Source organism: Polistes fuscatus, unplaced genomic scaffold (genome assembly GCF_010416935.1).
Source record: "Polistes fuscatus isolate 324 unplaced genomic scaffold, CU_Pfus_HIC Scaffold24, whole genome shotgun sequence".
NCBI lineage: Eukaryota > Metazoa > Arthropoda > Insecta > Hymenoptera > Vespidae > Polistes > Polistes fuscatus.
The window spans coordinates 1,947,370-1,974,006 of record NW_025113101.1 but is presented as its reverse complement, the minus strand read 5'-3'; the positions used below and the strand labels follow the sequence as shown (position 1 = coordinate 1,974,006).

Genomic DNA, 26,637 nt, shown 5'->3' with positions numbered 1-26,637 from the left:
ACAGACGTGTTCTCATATTTTTCATAATTCTATTGACACTTTTAATCTATATCTTTTTAATTTAATAAACGATTTTATTTCAATGCCATCAAATTCGTATACGTGCGTGTGTATAGAAAATTATTATTTATTTTATTTATAAAAGTTCGATTTTTCAATTGTATATTATTTTATTGTAAGATTTTTATTATGAATATCATTTTAGTAATTAATTTATTACATCTTATTTGAGTTTAATTGGGGATGAGCTTCTGGTGGTCGAGCTAAAATATTTACAAATAATTTGAGTTAATGAAATTAAAATTTAAAGTGTAGTATATTATGATACATTTAAATTTTAATAATCTTACTTGGACAAACGCGAGGTTGAAATTTAATGTCATCGATAGCAAAGCCACCATTACTAGCACTGCCCTTCAGAATAAGACGATACGGTAAACGTCCATCAATTGTTACTTGCGCTGCCATCCATACTGGTCTTGGATTATTAAATCCCTTTGCTGTTAATGACCATAACTAAAGAAAAATGATTTCAATGTTAAATTAATATAATTCATATGTGTGAGTATAGAAATGTTAAGACCAAAGTAAACAAGAAAAAAGAAATTATAACAAAGTAACAAAAGAAAATATAGAATCATTACATACCAATATTTCATCGTTACCATTTTCATCATTACCACCATTTGCATCTTCAACATCAGATGTTCTAATAATTTGTAACATCGTAGACTCTTCAACGCCGAAAGCAGCAAACCAAAATGTGAAACAAGTGGACTCTTCATCAGCAGGTGTATTGATAATTGGAGAACGTAATTGTACCTCGGTGGATTTTTTATCAGGTGTGTATATATCAAAAAAAATATAATCGCCTGTAGTCCCAAACGTTTTGTCTAAGAGCTGAGCTGGTCGGTGAGTAAGAAATGCTCGTTGCCAAGTAACAGACCGATCATTATTTGAAAGAGTAATGTTTTCCCACCCACATATTCCTTTTTCGAAACTACAATCCTCATTTCTGACAGAAGCAGCAGGTGGTCTTACTAAAACAATTTGTTACTTCATTATTATGTACTTTATAATATTTGTTAGTATCAAATTCATACAATTTTTATTAATGTTTACCAGTACAGTTTCCAATGTAAAAAGATATGTCATCAATACCAATAATACCATTTGCTCTATTCGGACCCCATATACCTTCAAAATAGATATTAAAGTTTTTTCTTTCATTAATATTTATTTGTGCATAATTCCAGGTAGGACCTTGGTCATTGTATAATTGCCAGATAGGTCTGGGCTCTGCTGGTGACTCATCATTAGGTTGTATGTATAAACGAAGAACACCTAAGCTTGGTCCGGTGGAATCAATGAAGGACTCGAACATGATATACCAAAATGTAATACACAATGGATTAGCGGAACCACTCATTTCACGACTAACGAGTTGAGCAGTACCACCACCAAAAGATCCACTACGAGATTTGCCAAGTGTTAAGAAAAATTCATTGTGTCTGGTGCCTGTATTTCCATTACTGTACGGTTTACGTTGATTTCTAGGACTTAATATTTGAGTAGAAACTCTTTCCCATTCGACACGATCCGGATCTCTGGTATTGATCCAGTCACATTCGTCTACTTCAAAAGTACAGTCTCTTGATATTGTTGCTGCTACTTGTGGATACACTATACGAAATGAATAGAAATAATAATATATTAATTGTACTTATTTTTAGGAACAAGATTTCTTTTCATTGATATGAGATCTTACCAGGACAAGCACCATGAGTAAACGTAATGTCATCTATAGCGATATCACCCATACCAGTATTTCCTACAGATGCTTCGAAAATTAATTGATAGTCATCCAAAGAGCCAATAGTTATTTGAGACATGTACCAAGCGTTACCAGCGTTCCCGCTCAATCCCCAAATTTCTTGTAACATTGCATCGAGATCACGAAAGTGACGTAAGTAAAGTTTTAAATTACCAATTCCTGTACCGAACATATGAAACCAAAAATGTATGCAAATCGGAGCATCTGGATTGGTAGCTGGGAAACTGGTACTGATTAATCTTGCTGTATCACCAGGTCTACGTGGAAATCTAGAATTGATATAGGCATAACCACCAGCCGTAGCTCGATCACTGGAGCTATCCATAGCTGGACCAGTCGCTGGATTTGTGCTACCTCGACTCTGAAAATAATACAACTAAAATGATTAAATCTTTTGATTTTTCGATGATAACAAATATTCTATTAAAAACGTACTATTGTCCAGTCAAAATCGTCTTCTGCATCGTTGTTCCAATCACAGAATCCACCTGCGAAGTTACAAAATCCGACGCAGGAAGTTCCAGGTTGGAGATCGATATCATCGATCGCTACATATCCTCGAAAGAGGCGGGATGGATCAGTTGAATCAACAGGTACTGCTTCAATGATTAACTACAAATTAATGGTAATATCAGTAAATGATTCAGAAGAAGTTATCGATTAACGTTTGAATCAGTTTCTTTACCGAGTGTACATCTGGATACGTGTAAAGTATCTGAGCTTGCTGCCACATTTCAAGATCATAATACTGAGCATGCCAGATCACACGTTCGCTTTCCGTCTTAGCGGGCTTACAAGGTGGTACGGTAACATTTTGAAATGTAATTGCATCTTCTGGTTCTTTTCTAATGGAGTATTCATCAAAACCCAAATGCAAGAGTACTCTTAATCCTGCTACACTAAGACCATCCAGTGAGTATTTAAACATAATACAAGTTCCTGAAACACCAGTACTTCCTAATTGAGGACTGTGTAATCGAGCTCCAGAACTTTTGCCTGCTATACTTTTCGATGGTATTTGCGATGTCTCCACAAAAGCATATCTAAATAATTATTGCATTAATGACAATTTTAAATAATTACACAAGATTTTTATATTTAAATATTCTAATATTTGAATACTTCTTTGATAATTATAGACACGGACCCTCCTTCCATTGTACTAGTAGTAGAATCCGATGGTGGTCCACCAAACCAATTAGTTCCTAAGCCAGATCCTGCCATCCAGTCTAATGAATCACTACCATTTTGCCACTCGCAGAGAGACAACGATGGAAGTGGACCAAAATCGCAAAAAAGTTCGTCTATCATTGCGATTGAGAGCGGTATACTAAATCTTGGATATCTGATAATGAAAATAACTTTTTTATTATCAGTGTTTCAAAAATCTATTAATTATCTTTATTATCATTATTATTATAGCACATACCTGGTTGAATTTCGTTGCAAGGGTACACTAACGTTGACAAATTTATTCTGTTTTACATTAGTAGTGGAAGGAACATCATTACGATGTAAAAGAACAGTGGATCTTCCTGGCCATTGTTGAAGATCAATACGTTCGACGTCATTTGAAGGATCGAGATCACGATAGATAGGATTTAAAAAATACTGAGTTTCTTTGTTCAAATCCTCAGATTCCAGAGTGTCGTACGTTGGTATTTCCGTAGTGATATTCGTCGTATATGAATCAATTGATAAACTCATTACCCACGAACATCGACATAGATAATATACAAGTAGTATAACAGATAATTGCATGTTGAAAATTTAAACAGATTTATTATTTTATAACACATACGTTTAATATTTTAATTCCAATACTTTGATAGACGTTTTTTTTAATAATTCATAATTAATTGAGTATGAAAACAAATTTATCGTTTATTTTCATGGCAAAAAAAATGGAAATTTTATTTTGTGCAAAAGTAAAATACTAATTCGCGACGAGGGACGGTAATTCTAGTTGGCAAGGTGTGAACTGAATACTACTATTGAAGAACTCACTCCCTAGCGCGGGTAGAGTCAAATGAAATTAACTCTCCAGAGTTCCGGCCTTTACTTCCTGTTGTTGTTACTCTTCTCCCTTTAATACTATGTCCGAACTTAACAGTCATTCGGCGAACAATAAAATGCTTTTCATGTTCTACCGGCATTTCACAATCGTACAAAAATAAACCATCTGTGACCATAACTGTAAAACGTATTTTTACAAACGTACATATAAAGATTTGTAGATTAAAATGTATAACTCTGGTATTGCATTGTTCGTTAAGTAAATAAATAATATACAAAATAGAGCAAAATTTTATTTGTCAAATAGTAATAGTTTTCTTTATTTTTTTTTCTATAGAAATCAAGTTACATAATAATAAAAATAGTTAATCGATAAAAGTTATGAACGAGTATATGTCAATGTTGAGTTTTGAAAAAATATTGAAAAATTTGAGGATCAAAGTTTTCTTTACCTCTACGATAATTATATTGAACTCTGCCGAGATTTAAATAAGCTCGTGCAATGAATGGAACTAAGTACGGACAAAGTATTAATTGATCGGTTCTCGGACGATAAATTGCTTGTTTCTTTAACATTTTTGATATCAACCGTATTGTCGAGATTGAAATTTTCTTATTAAATGGTTTTGGTTTTTTATTGCACACCATTCTTGTCATCTCAGCTAAATCCTAAAATTTTGATTGATCATTCAAAGTTATTATTGCTACTTAAAAATATTAATTAAGTAATTAATTGTAATAATTACAGATGCAGGGAATGGAAGCTGCTTAGTCACCATTTCGTAAAGAATAACACCCATACTCCATATGTCCGATTTTAAATCATACGGTTGACACGAAAGCATTTCTGGAGACATGTAGCAATAAGATCCAGCACGACTCATGGACTCCCTAAAGTATAAAAAGAAATAATAATATTCATTCATAATATAAAGTTTACTCATATATAATATCTTCAAAAATTTTTAATCAATCAAATTTCTAGTAAAAAATATGATAAATCTTACTCTAGTATATTTTTAGAAACACCAAAATCAGTAATTTTAACAATATCTCCTTTGCGTCCAGTCAATAAAATATTTTCAGGTTTCAAATCTCTATGAAGAATTTTCTTGGTATGTATGTGATGAACTCCAAGAGTAATTTGCGAGAATAAGTACAATGCATTCTATGAAAATATTAATACTCTCCATTTTTATAGTAGCTTATAATTTTTACATTAATTTATTATTAAAAAAAAAATGGAAAGTATTTACCTCTTCCACAAGCGGTACACTAAGTTTTTCTAATAATTCTTTCAAAGTACCACGAGTAGCGTATTCCATAAGAATGTAACTTTTATTATTTTCAACCCAAGCCGCATAATAAGCAACAATGTTTGGATGCCTCATCTTTTGCAAATATTCTACTTCTCTCAGGACCATCTAAAACATACGTAATGTCATTTCATGAATTTAAATAAAATATAAGAGTAATTAAAATATATGTAAACTTACTGTAAACGATAAATTAGTTTTGACGCTTAAATTTTGCTCTTTTACAACAAACGGTTTCAAATCCCTTGCTCGTCTAACTAGATGAACAGTTCTATCGGCACACACACACATATATCATATTCTAAGAAATGACTAATTAATTAAAATGAATATTTTTCTTACCCAAACATTCCTTTACCCAATACAGCTTCAAACTGATATTCTTTGATACAATTATTCATTTTGATAAACGTATACGTTTACTTAATTACTAATAATTGATATTTAGGAATGATATATGAAGTTAAGTTTAATAAATAACATATAAATTTGTAAAATTGTATTCATAATTCATAACTCAGTGGTAATTGTTTACAGAAAAATGTGATTATGTACACTAAAAGTACTCTCTTATATACACTAAAATACATAAGTGACAATACGATAAAGGCAGAGGACACTTAATATTTACTTATATATGCTTTTTTTTATATATATATATATCTATATCTAAACATAATTATTCTTGTTTAGTATAATCTACCATCTCTACTTGTATTCTAAAATATTATATATGAAAACTTCGAATGTTCGATAAATTACAATAGGAAAAATCGTATAAGACGGATACATTATTAGGTAATAGATTTTTTATTTACTTTTTTCTTACAAATAATACGATCATGATTTTTTTTTGAAGCATTTTGACCTATTATATTATAACAAGAGAATGTTTCACGATTATCAAAGAATATTTTTTATTTATTTTTTTTTTCTATCCATGAGAAATATGGTTTAAGATGACAAAAAAAGAAGATAATAGTAACAGCAATAACGTAGAATGGATAAAGCATCCATGAAAAGTGACAACTACTGCAATCGACTGTTTAACACTTTTGCTAATGCAATGATTTTTGATTGTTACATTTCTTTTTTTTCTTCTATTTCTTTTCTATATTTTGTTAGTTAGTTTGTTTTGCAACGAAAATGATCTCTAATAGAAATATATTTATGTGTATGTGTGTGTATGTGTATGTGTATGTATGAGTGGTGTGTAAATGTTATTAAAATAACATTTTCTTTTAATTAAGGAAAACGTGTATGTAACGTTCATCGTATATGTTCTTAACTAACACAATCATTTGATAAAAGAATTGGGATAGAGAACATAAAAACAAATTTCGATTTTATAATACACTCCAACGAAAGGAAAGGAAACCACCTTACACCCTAGCATTAATGGGAGATTAGATGATACTGCAATACATATATGTATATATATATATATATGTGTGTATATATATACATATATACATATATATAAATATATATTCTCTGACATATTCAAATTTTCTCTTCACTATACCGAATCTCTTATACAGAAATTAACTATTGTTAGATTCGTGTATCATGTTAATGTTATTTTCTGATGTACATGATTGCTTCAAAGTATCCAAATATTCCTGCTGCGATGTTGCTAATACTTTGGAAAGAATATCGCTATCTTCCCAATCTGTCAAACCTGTAACATGTGTGTCACCATGTTATTATTTGTTATTTAATTAAATAACTAGAATATATTATTACAATTTCAACATTTCCATTGAAATATTAATTTTACCAAATACTTCCGGAGGAAGACGATTAAACAGCGAAATATCAGGCGATGTGTGTGCTTCCTTACTACTTCCTGGTACAGGTTCTTGTGGCATTGTTTTTTCTTTAAAATCTGATGGCGGAAGATGAGTAATATTAGAACCTTGAGGGGATTGATGTTGTGGAGACCTTTTATACCATACAGTATCTGAGACCTGTAAATGTAATTAATACTTTTTATATTTATTTCTATTTTACTTACTGTTAAAATAACTAATTCTTATAATAAAAATTTGAACCTTTGGAGAATTGCGCATAGAATCCTGGCTAGTTTGAGTAGTAGTTGGAGAAGAAGTATGACTGCGTTGTTGTCCACGATTTCCATGGGAATGAAAATGTGCATGGCTGTGTTGGGCGCTTGTAACAGTACTAGTACTGCTGCTACTTGCTGACCGCTGAATTTAAAATATATCAAGTTAATATTGTTTGAAAACTCTTCATGTTAATATATATATATATATATGTATATGTTAAATTCTTTTTTTTATAATATGATTAATGGAGAGCTTTAAGACTATTATAAAAAAAATTTTTGTGTATACTGTACATACTGCTTTACGCATTTCATTATCTCGTAACCATTGTAAATAACTTTCTCTTGCAACTTGTTCTTCTATTGCTTCATTAGTTGCTTCCCAATCAGTAGCTTTTATTTTATCTTCAAGCATTGTCTGTTTCAAAACAGCATATGTGTTCTTATGAGGTATAAAAAGATTTCATTATTTTTATCCTGGATAAAAGACTAATTCAATTTACCTGCTCAATATGCAATTCTTCACTTTGCCGAACTGCATCCGATATAAGTTCTCGATCTGCAGAACCAGGATTGAATGATGGTAAACCTAATCCAACACCGATAGTAGCTTTATATGGATCTACTATACTGTTATAATGACTTCCACGTTGATATGACAATCGTATCGGTTCATTGTCACTTTTTACCATTGTATGGAAAATATTAATGGGTTCTATAATATAACATATTAAAATTATAAGAAATACTATTTTTCAATACTTATTAATCAAATATAAAACAAATGATGCGTAATACCGGTGCTATAACAATACAGTTGTATACTACGATTATACATTTCAGACATAGCTTGCATTTCTATATGGTTTCCATGCACATATTCCTGCCTTTTTCTATCCACATACGTAGTAAAATCCTCAGCTACAAAATGAGAGAAAAATTCTTGGTTGGAAGCCTGAAACATAATATCAAAGAGATTTGAATTTACAAAAGAATAAATGCACTCGATTTTATAACTAATTTGTAAATGTATATAACAACGTAACAAAACATTAATTAATAGTACTTACAATGTAATCCATGCAATGTTTTCGTACAATTCCATGCATCTCTTGGTCGCCATATACTTGATCAGCAACAGCTCTAAATAAACATGCTCCATCTTCTCCCATCTTTTTCACATGAAGTCCCACTTTCCGCATACGCTTTTCAAACCATTTGTCGCGCTTGAAATTGAAAAATATTTAATTGTAGATGATTTTATGTGTATTGTTTATTAGAATCCTACCTCTTGCCATTCTGCTAACGTAAGATTATTTCCAGTTCGTCCAGTATATTCATCTCCGCTGTTATAACCATTAGCAAGTTCATCTAAATTTGATGCATTACCAACGATACTCATTCGATTGTTGCTTATAACAGCACCATCTGAACCTATATTGAGAATTGTATAAAATATATTTAAAAAATATTATATAACTCAATATAATCTCAACTACCTTGTAAACCACTACACGAAGCTGCAGGTGGTGTTGCTTGCCTTTCCCTGTCCCTTTCCCTTTCTCTTTCTCGACCCCTATCCCTTTCGCGTTCTCTCTTGGAACGTGAACTTCTTCCAATGCAGCTGCTAGAAAATGAAGTTTAATTTTATTGACAAAATATAATCGAATAAACTGCAATTAATATAAATGTAATTTGATATTAACTACCTATGAGGACTAGCTCTTTGTCGATGACGCTTGCCATGGCTTGGTCCGCTTGAATCTTCAAAATGCTTTTCCTCTCGTCGATCTACCGTTGCCTATAATAATAAAGATTTTCTTACATTATTTTAATACTTATTAGAATATTATCGAAAACCCTTCTACTAAATGAAAACAGAATTATTTCGATAAAGAATCACAAAATATAAGTTTGTAATTCTTGTATTTACATACACTTATTGCTTACTCAACTTTTTTGGTTTTAAATGTAACTGAGGATAATACAATAGATTGAATGTAGCAATTTGTCATCAATAAACTTTCCACTTCTCCTCACCTCATATGAGCCATTACTAAGAACGATAGAGCCAGAACCATGATCACCCTGTACGGCATGAAGATCAACAGCAAATCCATTAGCTCCACGCACCTGTTATTTAACAGAAGAAAAAAAAGCAATCATAGGGCACAAATATTTTTTATGGTGGTTGATATGCGACATAAAAAAAATAAAATTTTAAAAAACAATATAAACGTTATCATCTTTAATACCTGATATGGTGTGTTTGGTAATGCAATTGAGGCAGGATTATGTTCATTTTGTACTCCATGAACGTCCACTTCGGAATTATTACTTCCTTCACGTCTGTCTTTTGATGCATTTGTTTTCTTCTTCGATAAAATAGTCATTTTGGATGATGAACTTTTAGTTTCTTACGAATTTTTGACAATTTTTTCAAGTAACGCTTATGTATACGACGCATTCAACACAGACAAACTATTGCACATTACACATACTAATTGCCGAAGGTCGTAGAATTTGTTGCTTCGCAATCGTGACTGTCACCCTTCCATTTACAATTTCTCGATGAGATCTATTAATCACTTATTGAGTTCTTGGAAATTTTTATAATTGTTCAAATTTTTTATTATGCTTGTGGATATGTTAGAACAACATTACTATATCGAAAAACTACAACATGATACGTTTGACCATCACTTGCGACCTTCAATTCGATTCAATTCCTGTTTTCTCCACTGTTTTGTCTAGCAGCCATTTTTCTCCAAGTACAAGCACTGACTATAATAGTGAACTTAGTAAAAATTAGCAGGAAGAACAACGAAGAACCAATTAGAAATAGGATACGATTACTGATCCTTTATTATTTTTTTTCCTCTAAATTAAATTCAATCTAAAACGATTATAATTGTCAACTCAATCAACTTTAATCTACTTAAAAATAGTTTATATCTTCTGTGTACTTCGTCCGAATTATTTATTTTATCTCTTTAACATACATGTGTACATATACACACATATATATTTAAGTCACAGTTTACAACGATCGCGGAACAAACCAATCAGATGATAAATGCATTATTTCTATGAACGTGCAGGAACCAACCAATAGAAACGTATATAATAAATAAGTTGATTTTTTAGTTAAAAATAAAAGTTATTCGCATGAAATAATTTATAAACAAAGATATCTGTAATATTTTACATCATTTTTATCGATCTTTATATTTTATGCATTTAAAATTATACGATCATACTTATTGTCAGTAGCGTCCAATCAAATCGTAGCCGCCATGATATGTGCCATTGCATTATATATAATAATATTCTATAATATTATAATTGCATTGAGAGAAAATGTCACTGTACAGATGATATTATGCTTTATATATACCAGAGGACTTTGTACGTAATTTTTTCAATACAAAAAAAAACATAAATGCTATTCTTATATATTTCTACACGATTACATAATTCAATTTCATATTAAACCGCTAATTATGCGCACAACAATTTGCGCACAAAATCTTGCGCACAAAATCTTGCGCATACAATCTTGCGCACACAATTCTGCGCATAAAGGACAAACTAACTTTTTCTATCTCATTTCTTCGGTGACTCTTTCACTTACGTGAACTGGCAATATAGTTCTGTTACATATATGCATTTCATTAACATTTTAAACCAGATATTGAAAAACTCACATTTCAACTTCTCCAATCTTCATTTAGTGAATTTCCTATGAAAATCTTGTGCAGGATTACATAAAAATATTCAGGTATAAGATAAAGACTTTTGTTTTACATGAATTATTAAATAATTGGTAACTATTGAAAATAATAACTATAATTTTATATAAATATATATGTTATATTGATTTAAGAAAATAAGCTTATTTTGTTCTTATAAACTTTTCTAATCTCATCCATTTAGATTTTGGTAGAACTTCAGTATATTATATAGGAATTATTATTCGCTATGATGGAACCTAGAAAATCGATACTATTTCCAATATAACATGGATAATACGATACGTTGATAATACTATCGAATATCCAATCGATTAAGGTTAATCTTTTCATTACATTCTATAATAATATAATTATACACAAACGCGCGCTCTCGAATATAAATTGATTATAATCAATTTATTTCGTAATACGATCTTCATTATTATAATAAATGATTAAATATAAAGCAATTAAAATTCATGATTAAATTCGAAGGAGAGAGACCGATGGGTAATGTAGATCTCTAGAGGAAAAAAAAAATGATAAAGATGATTTTAAAGAATGAGATCGAGGTCAAAAATGTTCATACTCTCTATTGAATCCTATCACGTAGAATGACGTAACACGAATATATTATCAAGTTAATTGCGTAGGTATCTCTTAATTTGGTATATCTCGCTAAATTATAGTAGACGGCCATAGTAGACGGTCAGTAAGAAGAATATGAGGTGATTACTCGAGTATCTAAAGGAACACACTGGTATCTAACAAATTATACATATATATATACGTTTACGTATATCTGCTAACTACAGGAAATTCAAGGGGAGCACAGTCAAAGATGGACGGATCATCGGATAGATCGCTTTTAAAAACGTTCTCTCTTTCGAGAATATCCTGATTTACTACTGTAAGTCTGCGTTTGAACAACTAAGAGTGATACTAAGAAAAAGAAAAAGGAAAAAAGAAAGAAAGAGAAATAGAGAGAAAGAAAGAAAAAAACAAAAAAACAGAAAAGAAGGGTGAAAAAGTAAGAAAAGTTTCTTTTTGTTTTTTATTCTTTTCTCTCTCTCTCTTATGCAACTTCTAGAAAACGAGAAGAGAGCCCTTTATTGATGGTGGTTTAAAAATCGCGAGAGCGAGATATTCACCTTCGTTCCAACCACCTACGCTTCGTCGCCCCGACTATCCCTGATGGTTCGTTCGACTCCCTTCCCTTACCAACCCTCGCTACCCCAGTGTTATTGCTGAATGGTCCAAGGGTGGGGGTATCCCTTTCGCCACCCACACAATCAATAGTAAGGCCTACAGCTTCTCTGAATGGACTTGGCCGTTCTCGTTCCCGTTCCCGTTCCCGTTCCCATTCCCATTCCCGTTCCCGTTCCCGTCCCCGTTCCCGTTCCCACAGCGCCATGTCTACCCCGTCCCCCCATATTGATTACTACGCCTGCTGCTGATCTTTGCACGACTACGGCGGGGAGTTGCTCTATCGACCTATTCAGCCGCATTACACTTCATTCATGAACACTTTGCTTTTCGCGCACAATTATCATCGATATATCATACACATGAAATTAGTTTCCCTCAATCTACTTCCCCTTTCATACCCCTTTCCCTCCTCTCATTCTCTCTCTCACTCTCTCTGTCCCTGTCTCCGTCATTCTGTCTCTTTCCCTCTTTCAAATTTTCATTCATGATTCCTTTTCATTCTACCCACGCTTTATACGTGGATATACCCTTTTATTTGATATTTCTTGTTAAATTTGTGATGTAATTTTAAATTGTATTGTCGTATATATTTTTATGTATATTCTACTTGTTTATTCGTCTTCTTCTTTTTCTTCTTTTTCTTCTTTTTCTTATTATTATTTTATTTGCAAACGTTATGAAAAATATTGACAATTTTGAATGATAAGAATTCGTTTGAAGGATCATCAATAAGAACAATAGGGTGAGTAGAGATCTTATCTATAAGTAAATGAATCGTACTATCGATAGAATTCGATAAATGTTACGATAATGTTAGAACGACGCGTTTGTTATTTCGATGACCTCGTCACTGTCTCGAATCAATTGATTTGAAAATTGTACTCTCTGGTGAGAGGAAGATCTCATCTTATATATGTATGTATATATATATATGTATACGTATATGCGAAGGCAAACGTTTTTGGTGGAAAAGCCGTATTCACGTGCGTCTTTGAGCGTGGGTGGTCGTTGAAATTATTTGCATACGGAGATATATCGAAAAGAAGAGGAGAGAGAGGGTCTGTTGGAACTAGAATTTATTAGTTCTAGGTAAAGGTCATTCATTTTCTTTTCTTTTCTTTTTTTTTCCTTTCATTTTTCATTATTTTTTTCCGCATCCCAAAATGTGTCAATACATCGACAAATATTTTCCAAATTAAAATATTCATTTGAATTAAATTACATTTTTCTCGTAAATTATAAATATTAGAAAAAATGATACGAGGGAAGAAATAGTACAGGTTTTTTTTTTTTTTATGAAACACGATAGCAAATGATATTTTTTGATGTGTTAACGTTATTTTATTAGAAATAAAGATAAGCTTCTATTTAATTTAATTGCAATGTTCTATATTCTTTTATACCACACGAAAGCGTGGGTCAAGAAGAATTCGTTCGTATACTGCACAGTGACCTGCAAGGTCATGCAAGGTCGGAAATAAAAAAAACATTTCGAATATTTTATATCAATATATTTGCAAGTATTATTTTATTCATAAAAGTCAGATGATATTGTTATTCATTATCATTTCTTTATTACTTCTACTTTGACTACTAGAAAAACTCTGATTGGTAATAACTTTTACACCCTGCATAATATCGCTTTGAAATAAATAATTAAATATATTTCAAATGAACGCGAGACAAAAGTGTCGTAATTAATTTCTCTTGTTTTTTTTTTTCCTCGGTTAAATAAAAAAGTTCTTTTTTTTTAAATTACATTTGCGATGAAGGAAAATGTAATTGAATTAGCCCGCGTATAAATATATTTATACATTAAGTCGGTTCCGTTTCTCTATTCTATTTTTTGCATTTTTTCTTTTTTTATTTTGTAATTCCTCGTTCTTCTTATTTCTCATCGGTGACATATCCATTGACAGTTTTATTCCATTATAATTTATCGATATGATCGTAACACGTCAATTCGTTACCGAAGAAAATTCGATTTTTTTCCCCATTTAACGTCGAGAGATATTCCAATTATTTTTCATTTTGATCATTTTTCCCATACGAGATTTTCGCTTTATTACTTTAATATGTCGGATTTATTTTATTTTATTTAATATATTTTCTTTATTATATATCGTCAGTTTTAAATTTTCTAATAATACTTCATGCGAATAAAATGGAGGTAAAAGGAACTTTACCCTTTCAATCATATTTACGAAGAGAGAGCGAAATTTCTGCTTCCCTCTCTCTCTCTCTCTCTCTCTTTCTTTTCCACCCTCTCATTTTTCTCTGTTCCATAGTTACGTCATTTGAACGAATACGAAACCTCATTCAGTCGACCAGAATTTTTCGATGTTTTCTCTTTTATTTCCTTTCCAAAAATAACCGTTTGATCACGTTCGAATAACGTAGCGATAAATTGAAAGATATTTTTGATTTCTCTCTCTCTCTCTCTCTCTCTTTTTGTTTCTTTTTTTCCCTTTTACCCTTTCTTATCGAATTACATTCTCGCAATTAAACGTCAACGGGATCGTTCGTCTGCGAATACGTAGGATAGACATCAACAACAACTACGAGAAAAAAAAAAAAAAGAAAAACTCACAACTCTAAAACGATTTCCGTTTAAAATCGAGATTCCCATGTTTTATTCATATTAAATCGTACGTTGATAAAGAAGAAGAAAAAAATCGTATTGAAAATCTTATTTGAAAGAACGACTCGCTATTTTTGTTTCTATTTTCATTAAGGATACAATGAATACAGACGTTTTTCTAATTTATAAGGGAGTGTTTCCTTTCGGATTGAGGGACTTTGGAATTGTCGTTTACATCATTGACGATAAGGGGTAGTAGCAGTTTTCCGGTAGATTTGAGGGAAGATTTTCGAGACACGAAGGTAAGGGAAGAGGAGGGAAGGGAAAGGAAAGAAAAGAAAAAGGAGAAGGGTAGAAAAAATTCGTTGGTAGTAAGACGAGGGTAAAGGAAACAAAAAAAAACGAAAAATAAAAGAAAGTAAGAATATATAGAAAGAGGGTCAAAGGAGGGAAAAAACAGAAAGGAAGAAAGAAAGAAAGAGAGAGAGAGAGAGAGATAGGGGTAGTAAGAAAGGAGGGGATGAGATGTGTGTGTAGGTGTAATAGGGTGAAAGAGAAGGAATAGGAGGGGCGAATAAGTTGGTAGTCTGAGAAAGGGCTGAATGAAATAAAAGGAATTTAGAATGATAGGAGAACGGGTAGAAAGAGGGGAGAGAACCAGGGGGTGATAGTAAAAAGGAGGAGGGTAAGTTGAATTTGTTGTGGTGGTTGTTTCGTGTGTGGTGGGGTAAAGTATAAAAGAGAGAGACAGAGTAAGAGAATAAGAGTAAAAGAGAGAGAGAGAGTGAGAGAGAGAGAGATAGAAAGGATGTGGTGGTAAGTGTGGAGGCGGTCGTATCCCAAAGGGGGTGAGGTAGTGGAGGGTGGAATGATGGTACCGAAGGTGGTGGAGGCTCGTATGCTCGCTTCAGCACTGCCACCTCTCATCGTCAGTTGCTACTTGGTTTCCGGACTCTGCGGACTGGCAGGTTAGTGAATTCAACCTCGTTCAAGTCTCGTTCATTCACCGGTACGATATTTCCTACCTCCCTCGCTCTTTAACGACCCTAGTCTTTCTTTCTCTCTCTCTCTCTTTCTCTCTCTCTCTCTCTCTCTCTCTCTTTGGCTTTCTATCTTTCGTTCATACCCAATTTTTTGTCCCCTATCTTTCTTTATATCATTTCTTTTCTCTTCTCAAGATTTTTCTTTTTATTTTATACATATTTATATGTATATATATATATATATATATATATATATATATATAGTTTTTGATTAACTTATAAAGTTATTTTAATAATCAATTTCCTTCTAGGAATTATAAGTAAATTTTAAGATAACATTATTCATGACGAGTGTTACTGCACTTACATATTTAATTCTTGTTGATTATAGAAACGTTTTACTTAAACCTCTTGGTAAGATTAACAGGGTGGGAGGAGGGGGGTGTAACTCACACGGACATTCATATACGCGAATATCAATTTCATTTTGATATGAAATATTTGTTAATTAATCTTTTTTCCCCCATCCTCCCCCGTTTTCGTTCTTTGATCACGATGTGACATTGACACAGATTATGAAATGTGTCATTTATTTGAACGAATTCGGGGGAAGTAAATCTTTCGATGTAACGGTTGAGACACGGTATTGGCATTGATTTTATTTTATTTAAGTTTTGAAATTGTTCGATTTGATATGCCATTCGTTTCCTTTTTTTTTTTTTTTTTTTATTTTATTTTGTTCGTTATTTTTATATGATACGGATTATTATAAATATTTCTTTGTTTCAAACATTTTTTCTCTGTTTATTTTAGATGAAATATTTTAGATAAAATGTCATCCGAATGAAATACCGATTTACTTTTATATATATATATATATATATGGTGTTCTATATATTCGGTTCGCAACAAGTTAACGTTCCACGAATTTTTCCTGATATCGATCAATAATTATATTTGACGTAAATTGTGGATACTTCGATAGAACATGCAAATAACAATGATAATTTATTCGTTTTAATTAAAACGTTTAATCGTATAATTGAATTTGTCGAGACAATTTGTTAATCGCTTTTTTTTACGTTAATTTGTTTTTCTTATAAAAATTAAAGTAATTATTACGATCGAATAAAATTGTTACATTATTTTCTCATAAATATTATTCTCATTCAAATAATTCGTTAATTTGTCTCATTTTCTCTTTTCCTTTCTTGTTATTTTATTTTTCATTTTTTGTTCTTTTTCGTAAAAAAGATATATAAATTGAAATTTATTCTGCTGACGTTTACGCTATTAAACAATATCTTATGTTAGGTATCGTTCTAATAACGTATCTATGAAAGATAAAGATAGAGACATTTTCTCTTAAGCTTTGTAATAAAAACGTCCGCACCATTAGCTTAAATTTATTTTATCTACCGATCCCACGTAATCGAATACTCTCTTCTTAAGTGCATAGTTCCACAGGTACTACTATGCGGTGTATTGATCCACGGAAAAGACTAAATTTCTCGTCATAAGTATTTTCACTAAGTTTTCTTTTTTCCATAATTAAACTATTTGAATATTCATTCAACGATAGACAATTATATTCATTAAAATTCGCATTTAAACGAACTTATTATTCTAGCATTTATAATTTTTACTATACTTTTTTTTCCTTCTTCTTCTTTTTCTTTTTCTTTTCTTAAATAGTCAATTAAAACTTCGGATTTATTTAATTGCACGAGATTAAACGATTTAAATAAATTGTACAAATTAATTTGAAAAAAAAAAGAAATAAAAGAAAAGAAATACAATTACAATTGGTCAGTCGTCCCTCCCCATTTATTGTCAATCTTCGTTTTTGTTACAGATTTGTTCGGTTGACGCTGCATATCTTATAACATATCTACAATCAAGACAAATAGTATAACCATTAATCAGAGACGGAGGTCAGAAGCGAAGAGGACTTAAGTTATTACATTGGTATGAAAACGATATTACAGAGTCGGAACGTGTTACTTCTTCTAAGTCGTTTGTAAAAATTCTAACTATTCGTTTGATGATAGTTAAATGATGTTTTTTAACAACGAATAACAGAACTAACAATAAGTTTATCATTTTTTTACACATCCGTAAATGATTACTTTTTATTTTTATTTCTTTTTCCTTTCTTTAATAATTTTATCGATGATTAATAAAACCAACAAAAATTAAAGCAAAGGAAAAAAAAAAAAGAATAAAAAGAATATTCCTCCCACATTTACGTATACTTTAATTTATTACTTTTTATATTTCTTTTTTCTTTTAATAATTTTATCGATGATTATTAAAACAAAACAAAAATTGAAGTGTATGTCAATAAAAACCTTCTTCTTTTTTATATCGGTTTTTACAACTATCTGATAACGGATTAAAAGAGCGTAAAACTTTGTTTTATCTATCAATATACATATATATAACTATATATATAAATGTGTACATATTGCTCGTCAAATATTCCACTCGTATGCATATATGCATACGAGTATCCCGTAGCTTTGGGGTAGCAAATTCGATGCTAAATTCTACGTATAAATATAATCAACAAAAAAAAAATAACAAATTCATACATTATTACAGCCCATTTGACGATCTGGTTTTTATGTAGTTATAGCAAATTCTATATTGAAATAATTCTATCAATATGTGCCGTTGTAATAATAATGAAAATTTCTATCGAAATATAAATGAAATTAATATAATAATAATAATAATAATAATAATAATAAATGAAATGGACTTCTCTAAACAATCGTTGATAAAATCTACCTACTCTAATACTTATATCTTAAAAGAGATTAAAATATCTATTAACGTGAAATAAAATCTCTCAATCTCCCTCCCTCTTCCACCCCTTTTAAAATGAAACAATATTTATTACTTCAAAACGTTTTATTCGACAAAACAACGTGCATTGTTTTCGTTGATACTTAAACGTGTTCAAAAGTTCGAACCAAACAACTCGATTGAAATATTTATATGCGTATGCATCGAATAGAAGAAGAAGTATTGGACGAGTGTGTGGGTGATGATATTTGTTTTTGCTTTTGATATTCCAGAAAATGCATGTGACGGCTCTATGGACTGCTTTTATTTTGGCCCAGTCGAGCAGATTGCTCGTCGAAGGTATTAGGCCACGTTACGTCGATTCTATGTCAACGCAGATGACCGAAGTGGGTGATAATCCCACGGATGATATCAGAGAACCAACGTGTAAAGAATTACGTACTATATGGAGGTATACCAAACGTCAAAGTAGGGCCATCCAAGTTATGAACAAATTACCGTTCTTACAAGATTTCTTCGCGTATGACGCGTGGAATAATTATCCGGCACCTCCTCAACCCTCTGTAGATTATCGAGGTGAGAAATTTATCAAATTCTAATAAGAAATGTATATATATATATATATTTATATGTGTATGTGTATATGTATGTTAACTTAGTTAAATTTAGTTAGTAGTATCTTGTAACTTCAATTATATTACTTCAATAATTTTTCTATTAAAGAACAACGATAGATAAGTTTCGTAATATGATTCATTATTTGTGTGTTAGTAACAAAAATATGAATTTAATTATATAAGTAAATACAAATATCTATATATATAATATAATTGAAGTGATAAGGATTAACCTTTTGCATTTCTCAAGCACCGAAATACATAATATGAAGTACTCTTATAATACACTTATGAGTGTATAAAATTTATAAAATTAGATGACTTAGTCTTGAAGTATTAAATTATAATATTAAGGTGTATCAAAAAAGTTCGTGCGTTTTTTTAATATTAATATTTCACTTGCATATAGAGTAATTTTATTGATTTAGAAAAAATGAGGAGTATCTGAAACAACAACGCAATAAATTCACAAACTTTTCAGGTTCAACCTGATATAACAATGTTAATTGTACGAATGCAAAAGATTAAAATCTATTAACGTGAAATAATTTTTGATTTTGTGTATTACGACAGCAGGAGTGTTGTTAGTCCTATTTTTTGTTATTAATATTCATTTCGATGGTATAACGTTAAGATTCATTTACAGAAATAAAACGTAATCGAGAGAGAAATATAAACGAATGAATGAATGAATAATGAGCGAACGAACAGGTGGGTTCGCTGCTCGTACTCGATTTACGTTAATTGATTTCTAGTCAAGAAAACGGAAGAAGACATACGATTGGATCGTACACCAGGCTAGTGTTAGAACGTCATTTAAAAAATAAAATGCACCTATATGCACGCATTAAAGCCTCGTGACGCACCGCTCGAGATATTTTACTTCTTGGAAAAAAAAAAAATAAAAAGAAAAAAAGCCCTCCCTGCCCTGCCCTGCTCTGCCCCACCCCGCCCCCAACAAAAAGAAAGAAAAACCAAATCCAATCAATTTTGACGGAACGAAATTATTATAAATTATTTTTTTTGATCTGCACTCGATGTAACAAGCGCCAGCAAGAAAGTGCACCTTTTAAACATTTTTTACTTGTTGCTCAATGAACGACGCATTCCATTCGTTTGCACATCACACACACACACACACACACACACACACACACACCATGCACACGTACATAAATGCAAATTAAATGCAATTGAAAGCTCTTTTTATTTATTTTAACTTTTATCACTATACTTTATATTTGTTCTATTTTTTTGTTTGTTTTGTTTTTCTTTCTCACTATTTTTCCCTATTTCTTTCGCTTTTGCTTTGTATAATACTTTCTTACAAATAACTACAATTCTATACATATATTTCCATTTTCAATTGGTCAATAGCAACTTTTCCTTCTTCTTCTTCTTCTTTTTTTAAACTTACTTTTTCACTACAAGGGCTTATAAAAAGAAAAAAAAGTTTTCTATCAAAAGTAGTATATATTACATATATATATATATATATATATATATATATATATATATACGTTTGAGTTGGAAGCGGATTATATAAAAGCTGTTAAAAAAAATTCAATGACGAGTACGTAATCTGTATTTTCAAAGGAAACGAGGAAAAGAAAATGCAAAGATGGATGTGTCGCATAGAATTGATTCGGCAGAAATTAACGATAAGAGGGTGGGGGGAAAAGAAAATAGAGATTTTTAATATAATCATAAGCTCGAAAGGGTGAAGTATAGTTTGTCTTCAAAAAAATTATCATAAAATTACATTTAACAATGAAATCTTTGATTTATTTTCCTTTCGAACGAATAAAAGCACCACGCGTATATATACGTGCGCCTATTGTTATCAATTTATATTGTTATATCGATTTTACATTGTTATTAACAAAAAAAAAAAAGATTCTAAATTTTTTCGTATTATTTTTTTCTTTCAACAGATTATACTGACCGACCTCGTACTCGTGCTGCTGGTAGTTCACCACCTGTTTATGGAATAGTTCATACGGTACCCCCAAGGGGTAGATTACGTAGCGGTCAAATACCCCATCGAAGTAAGGCATTTGAAGACGTTGCATATTTGTATGGGAGAGTCAATTTACATCCACCCCGACGTCAAGGGCCAACTTCCCGTAATAGCGGTGGTGGATCCCCACTCATATCTCATGTTCCCCAAGCTGGTAGTTTTCAACATTTACGAGACATAATTCGTGGGGATAGGGCTCGTGAACTTAGGGTTTGTATAAGTCCAATTTTATCTTCAATAAAATAAAAATATAGGAATATATGTGTGTGTGTGTGTAAAAAAAAAAGAAAGATAAAAAAGCCCAGATAAACGTACCATTATCAAAACGTACAAACTTTCATGTAAAAAACATAAATTATTATCCAATTAATTGTGATTGACGAATATATTCGTAATGGATAAATGGGGGAAGGAGGGGGAGGGAAACATTTTATATTATCGTTTCATTTTAACAACACAATTTAAGTATACACTTTGTAAAAAGTTATCATCATAGTTAATTGGTTAAATAATTAATTACTAATTATTGTTTGTTACGTGACGTGTGATATTCGTTGATCATTAGCTAACTAGTTAACTCTCGGAAGAATTTAATTAATAATTTATATAAATGTATATTTTTGTTCGTTCGTATAATAAATATTTGGTTTTTTTTTTTTTTTTTTTTCTATTCGATCATTTCAGAAGCAATACGCATCTGACAGAATCGCATCTGCTAAAGCGACGACAATCAAGGATTATCCTAACATCGATCAAGATGATTATCAAAATGTACAACGGCCGCGAAAACATTATGCTAACTCGTTAGATGGATATCAACCATTTAGAAATCCGAAAAGTGATATCAGCCGGGCTTGGTCGGTAAGTTAAAATCATTTCTTCTTTTTGTTCTTCATTATTATAATATTCTATGCAAAAAAATATATATATATATAAAAATATATATATATATATAGATATGAATCATCTGTTACATGTCAGCAATTGTTTAAATAGTCTATTAATCAAGTAAAATGATTATTTGTAGAATTGTAATATCTTTTCGCAATGTTATTGTAATTTTATTTGATATGTAACACTAAACTTACCAACACTTCTTCTATACCAATTCCTATGTTTAAAAAAAAAACACATAGTTTAATATAAAATGAGATTTTATAACTAATTGAATAGTGAAGAATATATTTGCTATTATTTAAAAATAAATGACATACATTTTATGCCTTTTCATTGTATTTTTTTTACAAATTAGCACATTTTTATTAATTATAAGACACGCAAATTATTCATTTGACCGCGCGTCAGTAGGTTTAGTGTTAAATAAAAACGTCATTGATAACATTGACGAAATGAAATATACGAAAAACATTTATTCTTTACAGCGTGGCGAGCATTATTCACCAGAATATATGCTACGTTAATGATGATATTTTGAAGATTTAACAGGGAATCGCTGAAGACAGAACTGCCGTACGTTTCAATATCATCGCTCGTACTAATCTTGGCAGTATTTAAGCCCAATTGTTTGATTGTTTTGTCAAAATTGGATGACAAGATGTGTCCAAAATCTTCAAGAAAAATATTTTCAAATAATCACCACCAACAAAATATTATAATACATGCATGTATTTCTGTGTGTGTGTGTGTGTGTGTGTCTACATATATATGTATAACACTCTCTAAAAGTATTTCAGTTCCTAATATGTATTTATGCATATACACACACACACACACACGCAGATGCATACATATGTGCACGAATGTGTGCATGCACACACAACAAATACACCTACACAAATACGTTTGACGAATTTATTAAGACTAGAAAGATGAAACTTGAAGTTTGATTTATCATCTTTTACTCTTGCATAAATTTATCCTGAACTTAACTTATACGTATGAAAATAATAATAATAATAATAATAATGAATTATATATATGCATTTTAATTAATTCAGGATGAATTTATATATATATATATATATATATATATATATATATTACATATTACATATTCACTTTGACAATATATATAATTAATTGATCGTAGAACATTTGAATTGACAAAGAAGTTATATTGGAGAACATATACATATACATATACATATACATATATATATGAACACGCCACGTAAATGGCAAAAACTAATTAAAGTGTGATATCCTTATATGGGACATCCATTACACAGATCAATAACAGTATGCCGAATATATCAAGCTCTTATTATCCAATAGAGAAATATAATAACTATGTTTTCTTGCATTGTCTATGATGAAGAAGGTATCGTAATCTATTCTTACGTTTCTCATCTTCGTAATTATTGAAAATAGGAAAAAAAAACATTTAACAAAAAAAAAAAAGAAATAAAGTAATTAATCAATTATTCGATTCTTACTAAAATGTTCAAAGAGAAAGAAAGAAAGAAAAGAAAATAATAATAATAATAATAATAATAATAATAATAATAATAATAATAATAATAATAATATTAAATATAATAATAATAACTGTAATAATGACAATACAATCCAATTTGCAATATTCTTTATACTATTCTCATATATATAATTCATTTTAAGCAAATAAAAAAAAAAATTAAACGAAAAGGAGGAATGAAAAATTATATATTTAAACTGACGATTTTTGGTGAGAGTTCAATTGTTCGATAAAAGGAACATTTAGAATCCGAGAAAATGCATCTGTTCGAAGGAAATATAAAAAAACAATCCTTACTTCTTTCGCATCTTTAATGATATTTACATAATGTGTGGACAATAAAAAAAATATATATATATATATAGTGATATTTACATTTATAGTATATTTAACTCAATATATATATATATTGAAATTACTATGATATATCTCCTTTTAAAAAAAAGAAAAAAAAAAACCAAGTGATTGCAGTGCACATTATATGAGTGTATTTAAACTGCAAAAAAGAAGACAATAATTATTCTTAAGACAAAGCTTGTAAAAAAGCGCGTGTGTAAGTAATGTAATTGCAAATTCTCATATATTTCATGTACATACTACAAAGCTTATACAATTTGACAATGCAAGAATCTATAAGAAATGGTTACCTACTCTCAGGATACATTTTTGTCTAATAAGAACAATAATATTAATTTTATTTCTCACTTAATACACACACACACACACACACACACACATATCTATCGAAATATACAAATTCAGAAAATTATAATTCTTTAGTTACAATTTTTAGACATGACTTATTATTATCAGTGCCTGATACACTACTTGAGACTGTTCTCTAAAAATTACTATAATAAAACTACAAGAGAAGAAAAAGAAAAAGAAAAAGAAGAAAAAAGAACAATATAAAATCTTAATATGGCACACGATTGGTTACATATTTAACACATGCAGTCCTAAACATTCATTAACATAAATAAACATTAAAAGAAAAAAAGAAAAAGGAAAAAAAAATACATTAGAAATGAGAACAATGGGATTTTAGAGAATGAATAATTCAAAGCTTACATTATGCCTTATAAACGACAATATTATCTGCATAATACAAATCTGGCTTAATTAAATGGATATAAATATACAAATTCAATGTATATTGCTATATCTGAAGAGTAATCTTAATTAACAATTTGTAGTATATGCGCACGCGCGCGTTTACACTATCGTAATATACGTACATGTGTATTCGCACTCTCTCATTAATAAATACCGCGTAAACGTGTTCGATATATTATTACAATAATACTATATGACTGAGTTCGCAGAAGAAAAAAGAAAAAGAAGAAGAAGAAGAAGAAAAAAAAATAATTACACACGTACGCGCGAACATACGACATTAATTGTAATTTATCTACAATCATTTTTTTATTTAGCTGCACTAAAAAATAATTTATATTGAAATATTCTTTTTTTTCTTTTTCCGTTATTTATTTATTTTCATATTTCTTTTTCTTTCTCGAATATCTTATTTGTTTTTGTAGATATAAAATATATAAGAAATAATTAATTTATTATATAAGACAATTTTGAAATTATTCTTTAAGTATGTTAAAGCAATTATTATCAGAATTTGTTAATTTATTGTTAATTTATTGTTAATTTATTATTAAACGAAGAGTGCAATCCTTCGTTTTATGATAATACGCAACTACTCAGGTTTTTCGCCTGAAAAGCTTTATCGATTAATAAATATCGGCTATAAATGCCTACAATAAAATATAACAAATTACAAATATATGACAATAAAATTAAATATAGATAATACAATAAGGAAAGTGTAATCTAAGCGTGTTGTGTTTTACGATGTGGTAGTGTACAATATTTGTAACTGTTAGATACAAGAATGGAGATTTCATTTCGTAACTGTATAGCAAATGTAGTCTTATAAATGTTATTTTACAGTGCAATGATTAATGTTTTGCTTAAACTTCTGCTAACAAAAGTTAAAGCAAAAATTAATTTAAAAAAGTATATTCAATCGATTATAAATTGCAAATTATTTAGTATTATCAAAATAATACGTAATTATAATTTCAATTTTATTGAAAAACATTGATCCTACAAATAATCTAATTTATTGTAATATTATAACAAAACTGCAATCTAAACTATTGACAATAATTAACAGTAAATGAAAATTAAAATTAATAAATTAATAATATTATTAATTAAGAGACAAATAAAAAAGCATGCTTAGAATAATCATATTTTCTTTCTACGATGGCATCACACAATCTATCTATGTATCTCTTAAAATCAATGATAAGTTTGATTATTTTTTTATAAATTTTAATTTATAATATACAACTATCTCTTACTATTGTTATGAAGAAAACAAAATATATATATTACACATGCTTTCCGTATATTTTTTATAGAATACTATATTTGTTTAAATGATAACTTGTAATCTATATATTTTATATGCATTTAAATGTAAATATAAATATATATTTCATTTAGTATGAATAGGATAAAATTACCTTTATTAAATCATGCACAAATATTGTATTTTCGCGCAGAATATGAAAAGATCTAAATTTTATCGAGATTATAAATTACATTGATTGTCTCTCTATTTTAATTTTTTTTCATATATGATAAAATTCTTAATTTTATTAGTGGACTAAGCAATGTTTAAGGAATATATATTAATATAAATTTCATAATTTTTGCGTAAGTTATATAAAAGAAAATATTATATTTACACAAATACTTCCATATATCATTTTTCTTTATTGCGCTCTCAACATATTAAACTCAATGTAATCTTGCCTTTAAATATAACACATTTTATTATGTAAGAAAAGGAGAATAATGAATGACCATATTACTTAATGTCAATAAAATCAAATGGAAGATGTCAATATTATAATATTACGTAATAACGTATCTATGCAAACACCCATAAATCAATGTGTATAGGTGGCTTTAATTAATGTCGTGTCACT

The 26,637-nt window shown here is 29.8% G+C and overlaps 4 protein-coding genes and 1 long non-coding RNA gene across 10 annotated transcripts; 2 read left to right on the top strand and 3 right to left on the bottom strand.

The window, feature by feature from the left end:
• Positions 1–53: 53 nt before the first annotated feature.
• LOC122518437 (MAM and LDL-receptor class A domain-containing protein 1-like) lies at positions 54–3,541 on the bottom strand. Its single transcript, XM_043637378.1, has 9 exons — positions 3,264–3,541; positions 2,982–3,179; positions 2,520–2,877; positions 2,270–2,446; positions 1,769–2,195; positions 1,123–1,683; positions 649–1,040; positions 351–516; positions 54–263 (listed from the first exon to the last, which is right to left on the bottom strand). Exons 1-9 carry the CDS (start codon positions 3,539–3,541, stop codon positions 217–219), a joined length of 2,604 nt encoding a protein of 867 aa, XP_043493313.1. The 3' UTR covers positions 54–216.
• A 139-nt stretch (positions 3,542–3,680) lies between these two features.
• LOC122518319 lies at positions 3,681–4,793 on the top strand. Its single transcript, XR_006304049.1, has 2 exons — positions 3,681–3,808; positions 4,599–4,793. It is a non-coding gene; the product is annotated as an uncharacterized LOC122518319 (long non-coding RNA).
• LOC122518310 (serine/threonine-protein kinase Nek8-like) lies at positions 4,078–5,567 on the bottom strand. The gene is made up of 6 exons (XM_043637185.1): positions 5,509–5,567; positions 5,347–5,437; positions 5,107–5,274; positions 4,858–5,018; positions 4,597–4,741; positions 4,078–4,519 (listed from the first exon to the last, which is right to left on the bottom strand). The coding sequence occupies exons 1-6, from the start codon at positions 5,565–5,567 to the stop codon at positions 4,247–4,249; spliced, it is 897 nt and encodes a 298-aa protein (XP_043493120.1). The 3' UTR covers positions 4,078–4,246.
• An 83-nt stretch (positions 5,568–5,650) lies between these two features.
• On the bottom strand, positions 5,651–10,259 carry LOC122518283 (OTU domain-containing protein 5-B). 4 transcript variants are annotated; one of them, XM_043637145.1, is made up of 12 exons: positions 9,490–10,259; positions 9,275–9,367; positions 8,944–9,035; positions 8,734–8,858; positions 8,523–8,668; positions 8,305–8,460; positions 8,033–8,189; positions 7,738–7,949; positions 7,533–7,676; positions 7,221–7,376; positions 6,947–7,136; positions 5,651–6,847 (listed from the first exon to the last, which is right to left on the bottom strand). In XM_043637145.1, exons 1-12 carry the CDS (start codon positions 9,625–9,627, stop codon positions 6,711–6,713), a joined length of 1,746 nt encoding a protein of 581 aa, XP_043493080.1. In that variant the 5' UTR covers positions 9,628–10,259; the 3' UTR covers positions 5,651–6,710. The 4 variants fall into 4 exon arrangements, with proteins under 4 accessions (XP_043493080.1, XP_043493078.1, XP_043493081.1 ...); XM_043637143.1 differs by having other exon boundaries at positions 8,734–8,861; positions 9,490–10,257; XM_043637146.1 differs by having other exon boundaries at positions 7,533–7,652; positions 8,734–8,861; positions 9,490–10,255.
• A 572-nt stretch (positions 10,260–10,831) lies between these two features.
• On the top strand, positions 10,832–22,769 carry LOC122518301. Of its 3 annotated transcripts, none has more exons than XM_043637174.1 (6): positions 10,832–11,015; positions 17,597–17,709; positions 18,825–19,128; positions 21,104–21,399; positions 21,874–22,050; positions 22,572–22,769. In XM_043637174.1, the coding sequence occupies exons 3-6, from the start codon at positions 18,828–18,830 to the stop codon at positions 22,608–22,610; spliced, it is 813 nt and encodes a 270-aa protein (XP_043493109.1). In that variant the 5' UTR covers positions 10,832–11,015; positions 17,597–17,709; positions 18,825–18,827; the 3' UTR covers positions 22,611–22,769. The 3 variants fall into 3 exon arrangements, with proteins under 3 accessions (XP_043493109.1, XP_043493107.1, XP_043493106.1); XM_043637172.1 differs by lacking the exon at positions 10,832–11,015 and adding an exon at positions 11,417–11,878; XM_043637171.1 differs by lacking the exon at positions 10,832–11,015 and adding an exon at positions 15,593–15,726.
• Positions 22,770–26,637: the final 3,868 nt, after the last annotated feature.

What these genes read in the sequence shown, in the direction of transcription:
- LOC122518283 (XM_043637143.1), bottom strand. Translation starts at nt 9,627, where the DNA reads ATGACTATTTTATCGAAGAAGAAAACAAATGCATCAAAAGACAGACGT. An exon ending in TTCGTGTAGTGGTTTACAAG is followed by an intron (nt 8,669 to 8,733) that starts GTAGTTGAGATT and finishes TTCTCAATATAG; the next exon opens with GTTCAGATGGTGCTGTTATA. An exon ending in ACTGTATTGTTATAGCACCG is followed by an intron (nt 7,950 to 8,032) that starts GTATTACGCATC and finishes GTTATATTATAG; the next exon opens with AACCCATTAATATTTTCCAT.
- LOC122518437 (XM_043637378.1), bottom strand. Translation starts at nt 3,541, where the DNA reads ATGAGTTTATCAATTGATTCATATACGACGAATATCACTACGGAAATA. An exon ending in ACTAGTACAATGGAAGGAGG is followed by an intron (nt 2,878 to 2,981) that starts GTCCGTGTCTAT and finishes ATAATTATTTAG; the next exon opens with ATATGCTTTTGTGGAGACAT. An exon ending in ACGATTTTGACTGGACAATA is followed by an intron (nt 2,196 to 2,269) that starts GTACGTTTTTAA and finishes TATTATTTTCAG; the next exon opens with AGTCGAGGTAGCACAAATCC.
- LOC122518310 (XM_043637185.1), bottom strand. Translation starts at nt 5,567, where the DNA reads ATGAATAATTGTATCAAAGAATATCAGTTTGAAGCTGTATTGGGTAAA. An exon ending in AAACTAATTTATCGTTTACA is followed by an intron (nt 5,275 to 5,346) that starts GTAAGTTTACAT and finishes CGTATGTTTTAG; the next exon opens with ATGGTCCTGAGAGAAGTAGA. An exon ending in AGCTTCCATTCCCTGCATCT is followed by an intron (nt 4,520 to 4,596) that starts GTAATTATTACA and finishes TCAAAATTTTAG; the next exon opens with GATTTAGCTGAGATGACAAG.
- LOC122518301 (XM_043637174.1), top strand. Translation starts at nt 18,828, where the DNA reads ATGCATGTGACGGCTCTATGGACTGCTTTTATTTTGGCCCAGTCGAGC. An exon ending in ATAGGGCTCGTGAACTTAGG is followed by an intron (nt 21,400 to 21,873) that starts GTTTGTATAAGT and finishes CGATCATTTCAG; the next exon opens with AAGCAATACGCATCTGACAG. An exon ending in ATATCAGCCGGGCTTGGTCG is followed by an intron (nt 22,051 to 22,571) that starts GTAAGTTAAAAT and finishes TATTCTTTACAG; the next exon opens with CGTGGCGAGCATTATTCACC.